At 31.2% G+C, this 10561-nt stretch overlaps 1 protein-coding gene across 1 annotated transcript; it reads right to left on the reverse strand.

Annotated features, from left to right (window-relative positions):
- Window positions 1-5804: 5804 nt before the first annotated feature.
- LOC123202558 (probable galacturonosyltransferase-like 1) lies at window positions 5805-7410 on the reverse strand. The gene has a single exon (XM_044618492.1). It carries the CDS (start codon window positions 7201-7203, stop codon window positions 6166-6168), a length of 1038 nt encoding a protein of 345 aa, XP_044474427.1. The 5' UTR covers window positions 7204-7410; the 3' UTR covers window positions 5805-6165.
- Window positions 7411-10561: the final 3151 nt, after the last annotated feature.

Here is a 10561-nt window from a genome sequence, read left to right on the forward strand (position 1 = left end):
CATCTATAATTTATCAAATATTCTTGTCAATCACAATCCCAAATACAATGTGTGAGGCTTATACGAGAATATTACTCTATTTTCACCATGTGGCATGGACTCATCTACTGTCACTAATATGATCGAAATTCCTTGAATAAAATCATACTGTCACCATGTGAAATGCTTGCTGAACTGCTCTTCTTTGAAACAGTTTCTTTGGTGGAAGAAGGGGAGGTGATGTTTTAGAGCTTACGATTGAGGACCCGGATATTGAGTGAATATGACGGTGTCTTATAAGCTTCAGACTCTTGCTGGAAAACCATTTGGAGCTACCAGCTACCATTATAAACTGGTTTTCAGATACAAACAATGTATGGTTATATGAATGGGAAAACTTGGTGTATGTTCACGATTTACCCCTTAGGATGAGGATCTTTGCACAATTTGGAGAATAGAAGTCAGGAGAAATTGCATTGTAAGTGGATATCTATTAAAAAGAATTAAAGAATCACATGATGATATATTATTTAGTATTCAATGAATACTCAAAATTGAAATCAGCTAAGCTGGAGTTGCAATTAGCAAGTCTGATTTCCATTATTTGAGATGGATACTGACAGACAGAAAGGCATCCCATCAGTGAAGCAATGACAGCAAAAGTGGTCCACATTGATGTGCAGGACTGGAAAGCTTACCTTTTATATAAACCATTTAGTATGAAGCATTTTATGGTAAAGCTGGTAGGAGCCGAACGCGGATACAGACTATGAAATGTCGTCGTTTTGCATCAATCACACTCCATCATGTTCTCCTTTTCGTTTAATAATTGCAATGACAGACGAAAGAATATAAACTTCACCAATTCTTAAAGCTAACTTTTCATTGGAATCTATTAAGACAAGACTCTTTTAGGTTGGCAGACAGAAAGATGCGCCCCATCTAACCGGGCAGCGGTGATGTCGCTTAGATTGTGAGGAACGTCCATGATACGTGGAAGAGGAGAAGAAATTGCCGAGTTTAGCTGGTCAATACATGGGTTGCCAATATACAAATTAAGGATTTAGAGCGAACAAAAGTAAAATATAAAAAACTCGAATAAAAAATAATAAAATTTAGAAAAAGTTAATTAAATATATTTAAATTAATGATTTTTCAAGCCAAAAGAGTCAACTAACCATCTTTAACCTTTCTTTGGCCTATAATTGGTTTTAACTATTGTTTTATTTGATAAATTTAGTAAAAAATGTTGTAAGAAAATATAGTATTTTGTAAACCTCAACGGTTGGCTTAAATGGTGAAGAAAAACGTTTTCCTTGTGAAAGGTCATGATTCGATTAACATGGTTTCTTATATATAAAAAGTCAGGACATGAATAACTTTAGGTTGACTAGTGATATATCATGATAAATCACTTTTAACTTATCTAATGTAGTAGTTATAAATTTAATCACTGTATTTTGAAGTTTACCTATCTAATAAAATCGAACGAGGTTCTCTAGTTATCCCATATAAACATATATGAATTGTAATATGGTACATGAAAATCCATTGAAGAGTAAAACCTTGTAACTTTTATAAATTTGTGTGTTGAATTTGTTCACCATTTATACAATAGTGATATCGTAAATGACCCATAACGAGGTTTGAGTCTTATACTTGATAGCATTTGTTATATACTCATATTCTCACCATTAGAGAATATGTACATGAGTTGGACCAAAGAAACATTAATTCTCGACATAAGCAAGTAACTAACTAAATAAGCAACAAAACATCGATTAGTTAAACATATTATTCACACACAAAATAATAAATATGTAACCTTATTCAGATAATAACTTAAAATGCTAGTACAGACATTTCATTCAAAAGAGACGAAAAAGATGAATATCAATAGCTTCAAGATTCGCTCAATCACCTTTCATCTTTATCCTTCATTTTAATGGGCAAACCTTTTTAAGAGTTTTCGAAATTTATCTTCACAAGATAAAGTGATTAACGAAAGTTAATTATTATTAAAAATATAAACTCAATGTATTAGGATATAAACTTGTTATCTTTCTCATCTTGTTCTATAAATACATAATTGAAGAAATACAAAGAGACAACACTTTTTTTTGTGTGTATGTTATCTCACTAAATTCTAACCAGAACAAAAAAACAACATAAAATATATGTTGAAATTGGTAAAGCTCGTTGTACCATAGGTCGTGTCATGTTAATACCCACAAAAATGCAAGTTTTAATAGGTTGTGCTAGTTTTTGAATTTTCAAGGTTATAATACAATCCAAAACATGATGTCTCATGCCTCTACAAGCTTTTTGATTGGCAACTCACAAAATTTGAAAAGTTGTTTTACCTTGTTGATTCATAAACATTTCTATAAGTCTTTAATATGTTTGTTTTATTCATGACTTTTGGTATAACCTACAAATTTACAAATCATGTCAAACTTGGGTCGTGCCTATTGTCACCTCTAGTTTTGTTCATCACCCTTTATAGTATTTTCTAATAAAGATAGAAAAAATTAAAGCATGCATAGTATCAAAACAAATGAACATAATAATTTATTCTAATGGCCCTTTCGCATGAATGATGAAACAGATTGATTTAGTCCCCCATAGTCATACACTGCAAACTCTTCTACACTTGTTTAAATTATGTTAAAGAACATTTCAAACAAGAATTTTCTTATTTCAGCATTTAAAAAAATAAAAAAAAAAAGTAATCTGATGCAATATTCGCTAGGCAGTCTTTATCTTTCATCCTCTTCAAGTTTAACTCATGCAAGCTATCTTCAAAGTCAACCTACAGGCTATAACTAAACAGGCAAACAAGAGAGTAAATCACATGTTCCCACCCAATATTTGGTTTCAAAACACTTTTTCAATCCTAAATTGTATAAATAACATTTTTCCATCCAAAATTAAACCCTAGTGTAAGGGTAAAATAATGATTTTATTATATATTAATTTTGAAAAAAAATTAAGAGAATAAATCTTTTACAGATTAGATTCAAGCATTTTGAATATGAGAATTTAACCTTTAACAAAATTTAAAAGCTTACAAACTAATCTTTGAAATCTTTTGAAAACTTTAGCCGGCGATGTCATTCATTAAAAAACTATCATATTCACCCTCATATTTTGAGAATATTATTGTGACCCAATAGTTTTTGATACATTACCTCTAATATATTGTGTTGTGTTTAGTTTTTTGGGAGTGTAATAATCATTTTTTAAACTATTGGAAGGTATATTGAAAGTTTAAAATTTTCATAAACACTCCCAAATCTTTTTTGAATTTTTAAAAGGCCAAAGGACTATTTCCCACCCAAGGTATGCTGTTTTCTCAAGTTTCCCCCCGTTAACTTTGAAAATCTAATTTACCTACTCATAAATGGTTAAAATTAACGGAACTCTAACCTCTTAAAATTTTATCTCTTTTTTCCCTCAACCCCTAAAACTTACCATCTTCTTCTAGGCCAAGTTTTAAAAAATAGTATTCCCCAGACGAAGCTCTTCGACCTCGTTTCGTCTGGGAAGACGAAGAGCTTCATCTCCTAACGAAACTCTTTGATTTTTCAGCCCAGATCTCGATCAATTAGTGTTCTAGATGAGGGAAGAGAGACCGTCAGAGCATAGTGATGCGTTGGAAAAGCTTCGTTATCGGCGATGGAGCTAGATTTGGCATCGGGGATTGAAAACTAAACCTTAGGGGGGAATGCTATTTTTTAAAAACTTGGTTTACGGGGAAATAGTTAGCTTTTAGGGGTTAAGGAGGAAAAAAAATAAAATTTTAATTTATTTTTAATATTATAGATAAAATAACAATTTTACCTATTAAACCGTTAATTTTAATAGCTCATGTGTGGGTAAATAGAATTTTCAAAGTTAATAGAGATAAACTTGAAAAAACAGCATAACTTGGGTAGAAAATAGTCCTTTGGCCTTTTCAAAACCACTTGAAAAAAAATATACACCCTTGACATTTTTAAAAATTATAATTTAGCTTCAAAATATATAATTATTATATGTTATTGTCACTTCTATATATGTTTTTCCTGGTGCAATTACTACTATCACAATCATCATTTGTCATTATTATTTCTAGTTTCAAATCAGAAAAAGATAAAGAAATTGATAGAGTGAAAGAAAAGAAAAATAAGTGAATTCTTATAAATTTGGATATTTATATTATATATATTTAAATTTTGTTAACTTGTAAATAAAATAGTAATTTCCCTTTTTAATACTGTTTCAATTTTTTCTATTATTAATATAAGAGTAATATTATGTGTATATATTTTTTAAACATAATTTATACATATAGATGATGTGTTATCATATAATTTGATATTATTTTATTATTAATTTAAAATTATATAATAATATATTATTTGTGTATAAAAATATGTATCAAAAATATATATATATAATTTTATTATTAATATAATTGGATTTTGAGTGAGAAAATTTTATTTATACGATATACCGATGCAGAAAATTCTTAGGCTAAACCACGGGGTGGACAAAGTAATTATACATAATAAAAATAGTGAGAGGGAATTTTCTCGTAAAATAAATGACATTTAAGGAGCTAGATTTGATTGAGATATTTTATAGTATAAGGTAAGCGACGTATCGATCAATCTAACGTACCAACTCAAGACTTGTTCAATCATGGGCCGTCAATACTCATTATTCATCACTGGAATGCCACGTGTCTTGCATACAGCTTTTTCTTTTCTGCTTTCACTCGACCGACACTCTAATTTTTATTCTACGAGAAAAGCAAAAATTTTACAGGTTGGCATTTTTCAGGCCACCACCACCATCATCAATCCAATAAAAGTCAAATTAGTTTTAATTAGTCTCACTGTCAATTATAACGTTTTTGAATGGGTCGAAAATGGAAAATAAATCCTATGAAAGAAAATCTTTTTTTTTTTTAATTTGGTTTAAATAAAAATTATTAATTTTTAGTATTGGAAAAAGTAAAATTAATATAATTTTATTAATTTTAATAATTAATGAATAAGTATTTGAGGTTTTAAAAAATAATTAGTAAGAATTTGAAAAAAGGAGAAAATTTTGGATGGGAATAAGTCATTTAGTCCTTTGAACATGTTAAAACAATTTTTTATTATTAAAAATAAAATTATTAAAAAAATAAATTTAATAAAAAAATTAAAATGTAAAAAATAATAATGGTTGTATTTAATTGGTATTTAAGTATTTTTTTAATATTATTGTATATAAATTAATTTTGTGTTAGGGATATACTAAATTAAAGTATTTGTTTTTGCTTATTTTCCAAATATATTAGAATTTTTTTATGAAATTAATTATTTAATTATTTCTTTTCATATCTTTAATTCAAAATCACATAATTACATGATGACATACAATAAATATGTATCTATTTATATACATAAAATAAATACTTATAATTTTATTATATTTTTAATAGAAAACAATAATATTTTTATCTTAAAAATTAATAAAAAATAAATTATTAAGTAATATTTTTGTATCTAAAATACACTTGGTAATTAAATTATTCCCCTATCACCAGTCACATGACACTCAATAATAAAAAATTTCGTAAAGAATTCAAATAATATTTTTTAATAAAAAATATATTACCAAATAAACACCATCTTTCCACCTCATTTTTTCAAAATTGGATCGAATTAGGCATTTTAGCATCTTTTAATTCAGCAAGTCACATGAAATTACAATTTTATTAGAAAGGAATAGTTGTATGTATGAAACAAAGAAACCCATTTGAAAGTTTTCATCAGAAAGGAATTGTTGAATGCATGAAACAAAGAAACCCATCACAATAGAATGGAAAATTTATACAGAAATGTCCAACAAAAATAGCTCTTTTTGCTATCAGATTTTGATACAATTATCATACAATCCGTACTAAATTTTATGTGGATTTTCTGCTTATTGTTGCAGACAATTTGACTGTAGGTTTTATTAGAAATAGTAAAAATATTGTATATGATACCTGAATAACCTACAAGAAGAAACCTGGCTTCTTCTTCTTCCGTGATTCGTCTTCCAAGTAAGGTCGAAATGATGAACCGGTGGAGGAGAGGCGAGCAAAGACTTACAAAGCTCTACAGCAATGGAGCTTTCTTGAGAAACTTAGATATTGAAATGATTTTCTCAAGAATCCAGAGCGAATGGAGTCTGTAAGAGATCATAAGGAGCCCAAAGGGCATCCAAGGGACATGGCCGGTTAGCATCGAGCCTAGCCCATGGCTTGCCTTTACCACTCCAGTGTAAAAGACTCACAGGACCCGGATGTAAATCCCTGCAAAGCCCTCTGAAATTATCCCCTCCAAGTCCATGCTGGTTCCATCGATGATCAACGGGCACTATATTCCCTGCAAATACTAGCAAAAATGGAGGCAATGAACCCAGTTCGTATATTCTCATTCTCTTTTGCAGCTCCATCCATTCTTCAATCTTGGTGGTATAATCACCTCCTCTCCACCGATCAAGCTCGATCACCATCACACCAGTGTTAAAATAACAAGCTTTGCGGTTTGCGAAAGTTAATGACAGAGAAGGATTAGACCAGAAGGACGGTGTAAAATATGAAGTGAAATTAGCATTACAATATTCTGGAGCAGCCAAGACTGAATTTTTACCAAGATCAGTGGCTGCAAGTTTGGCTATGTCATCCACCAGGACCAAATCGGAGTCAAGGTAAACGACTCGTCTTACACAAGAAGGTAAAATATTGGCTAAGTAACTGCGAGCGTAGTTTAGAGGGCAGTCGAGAGCCGAACGAATCGACGTAGAAATGAGCCCAGAGACGGCGGCGTCATCAAAAGAATAAACCCGGAAATTTAAATAAGGGAAGGAAGAGGAGATGGTGGCGCGTAGAAGTGAGGCATTGGCAGATGCAGACGCGACAAAATGGAAGGCAATATTTTGTGGGCAAGAGGAGTGTTGGAGAACAGAAAGAACAGCTGCCATGGAGCCACGAATGTAGGTAGAATCAAGGGTCATAGCCACGTGGACGGCTTGATCGGAGCAGAGAAGAGTGGCTTCACTTTCTTCGATGTCATCAAAAAGGGAAGGGCAGTCGGGGGAATTATAGAACTGGGGAGCTTCTCTGAACTGTTGAGTGGCATTGGCGGTGGTGGTTAAGAGAGCAAGTGAGAGTAAGAGGAAGAAAGGCGATTTAGGAGGCATATGGGTGATTGTGAAGGAAAGATTATCAAGAGAGAGCGAGAGGCGCTTGGGTTTTATATTGATAGTAAGATTTGTTTGTTTGGTTTGGACTAAGATTTGAGACTTGAAAAAGTTGAAACGCGGTTTTGATGTACAACAAGATAAAATAATTTGAGAGAGAAGAGAGGCGGTGGGCGAAGGCTGGCCGGGCTGCAGTGCCCAAGAAAGCGAACTCAGTCTAGAATTTACGAATAAATAAAACTATGCGTTGAAGAATATTTTTTATATAATTTAATTATATAAATAATATATTATTATATAATAATATATTATTTATATATTAAAAATATATATAGTATTATTATTTTGGAGGGAAAAAGGACTATTTCCCACCCATTTGTTAGGTCTATCTCAATCGCATACTCACGTTTTATGAAAAACTCAAACACCTATCCAAAGTTTAATCTATTTACATCCACCCACATATTTTCAGTTAGATTAAGGGGTAAATTTATCATTTTATCAATAATATTAAATAATTAAAATTTTATCTCATTTTTCTCCTTTAATTTGAAAAACTAATATTTGTCCCCTGAATTAAGTTTTAAAAAATTCACTTTTTCCCCCTGAAATGTAGTCACTTTTTTCGGCAACGACAGAGAAGATTTCGTCCAGAGATCGACCACCTCTGGACGACGATCATCGTCCAAATCTTTGGATGAAGAATCGTCGTCCAATCTGGACGATGTTTCGTCATCTATTCTAGACGATGTTTCATCGTCCAGAGGTCATCCAGAATGGACGACGAGCGTCGTCCAGTGAAGCTCAACAAGCGTTGTCCATTCTCTGGATGACGCTCGTCACTCTCCCTCCAGCCACATCGTCGTCGGTGGTCAGAGAGAAAGTGAAAAAAAATTAGGGATTTTGGGGGGGGGGGGGGGTGAAAGTCACTTTTCAAAGTTCAGGGATGGGGGTAAAAGTTAATTTTTAAAATCAGAGGAAAAAAATACAATAAAATTATATAACTGAAATATAAACAGTAAAATGATGGTTTTACCCTTCTATTTAACGAAGAATTTAACGGCGATTTAGAGATTGGTAGGTGTTTGAGTTTTTCATCTAGTATGGGTATGCTTTTGAGGTAGGGTTAAAAAATGGGTGGGAAATAGTCCTTTTCCCTATTTTGGAATGAATTCGTATTTATTATAGTTACTAAGTGAATTGTATCCATTTGGGTCATAAATCTTACCAAGTCCTGTGTCCCTCTTTATTAAATAAAATATTTATAATAAGTATTATTTTAAATATTAATAATGATATATTATTATGTAATTAAATATTAATTTATTTTTAATTTAAAATTATTATATGATATAATAATAGATTAATATAAAATGATACTTAGTCATTGTTTTTTATTATATTGTTATAAAATAAATGTATTTTACCCATAGTTTTATTGGAAAACTTGTTTGATTCGATTAATTTTCTATTATTAAAATAAAAATATTATCAAATGATAAATTATTTTATTATAAATTATTAGTATATTTGACAAAATTTAATAGTATTATATTTAATTAATTTAATACAATATTATTTTATTTAGATATCATTGAAAATTACCTGATATAAATTAGTTTTGTATACGGGTATATTTATGTTAAATATTTATTTTGTGAATTTTTTGCTTGACTAAATCTTCTCAATCTCATCAAGCTGTGAGATGGCCGGAGCTTTCCCCCACAAGAGATCAGGGAGAAGAAGGTTGTGGTTGGCTAGTTCCCATTGATTTGGTCATTTCAAACCACCTAGATCTCACCTGTACGAAATCTATAGGTGATATTTGGTCTAATAAAATTAATTATATCTATTTTTTATACAATTTAAATACACAAATAATATATAATCATATAATTAAATTATTTTAAATTAAAAATAAAATAACACTTAATCATATAATATAAAAATATGTATATATAATATTGTTCTATTTGGTCTAACTATTAAATTAATTTCTTACTTTTTTACATTAGTGTTTAACTTACCGGATTGAATGATTAGTGAAAATACAAACTTTTAAAATTTAAAATGCGGGAAATATTTTGTTTCACCAAAGACTGGGTGGGAGATATCATTCAGCCATTAAAAAGAAACAATTCAAGTTAACATTTTTTGGGGATGCTTCATCCATCATCAAAACATATCTTATTTTCACATAGGTTGAACTATCGCAGTCCAAGAAAACTACGGCGGAGCAACCAATAGCATGCTTTGTGACCAAGTCTGCTCTCTTTTCATAAATTTTAACCCTAAATCTATAAATAAATATATAAATAGTTTTGCGGCGGAGAAGCCAACCGGATGGCTTGCCCAAGAGAAGCATTAGAAGGCTTGCCGTCTGTTTAACGTACAGAAATAGAAGAATGACCGTCGTTTCAGAGCTCTAACAAGGATTTACATGTTCGGATTTGGCGGGAGGTGCATGAAATCTTTGTTAAATATATGACCAATATAAAATTCAATTTAATTGGCACCAAGTCGAAATGGGCACACAGCAAAATTCGCCAATCACATTGATACGAAGCCCCCCCTTTTTTTAATTACATTTGGATTGACCTGACTAATGATGATTAATTAATATATGTATGCGTAGATAAATTCGATTGGTTGGCCTAATGACTATTTCCGACCTAAGTTTTTGTTAAAACTAGGTCCTTAAAAATTGATTAACTTCATCATTAAAGTTAACGGAAAGACAAAAATACCTTTTAGTAGTTGACTCCATTTTTTTAAATTTTTCTACTGTTTTTTTTTTTTTCTCATTTTTCATTTCTTCTTATCTTTTTTCTTCTTCTCCTATTTTCCACGTAAAATAAACCTCACATCTAAAATTGATTTTTCTTCTACTTCGCATCCCACCTTCTACCAGAAACTCCACCCCTAGTTTTTGTTGAATTACGCTCTTAAAATTGAGGTTACTTGTGTTTTCTACGTAGGCTCATGGTGAAAAACACAAATTGGAAACCCCACTCTGTGGGTGAGTAAGTTGGTCGACCCAGGACTGTCTTAATTCCCAGCACCAGCAGTCATAATAAAGAATAAATGAGAACTGATGGCCAAGAAGCCTCCCGGGTACAACGTAAGCAGACCAAACTCAAGCCAGCGGGATTGTGTATGGGCGACAGACACTAAACAATTAAAAGTAACAAAAAAGCAAAAACGAAATTAAGCCACAGAGTAAGTATTGATGTAATGTTGACATAATTCATTCTCACCGACGGCTGACCCACACCACGCCTTCAACGTGCTTGGGTCATCACCAGCACTTACCTATAGGTCAATATCTGTACCGTATTCCCTGCACAAAGTACACTGA

This window comes from Mangifera indica, chromosome 19, assembly GCF_011075055.1.
Source record: "Mangifera indica cultivar Alphonso chromosome 19, CATAS_Mindica_2.1, whole genome shotgun sequence".
In the NCBI taxonomy this organism is placed as follows: Eukaryota; Viridiplantae; Streptophyta; class Magnoliopsida; order Sapindales; family Anacardiaceae; genus Mangifera; species Mangifera indica.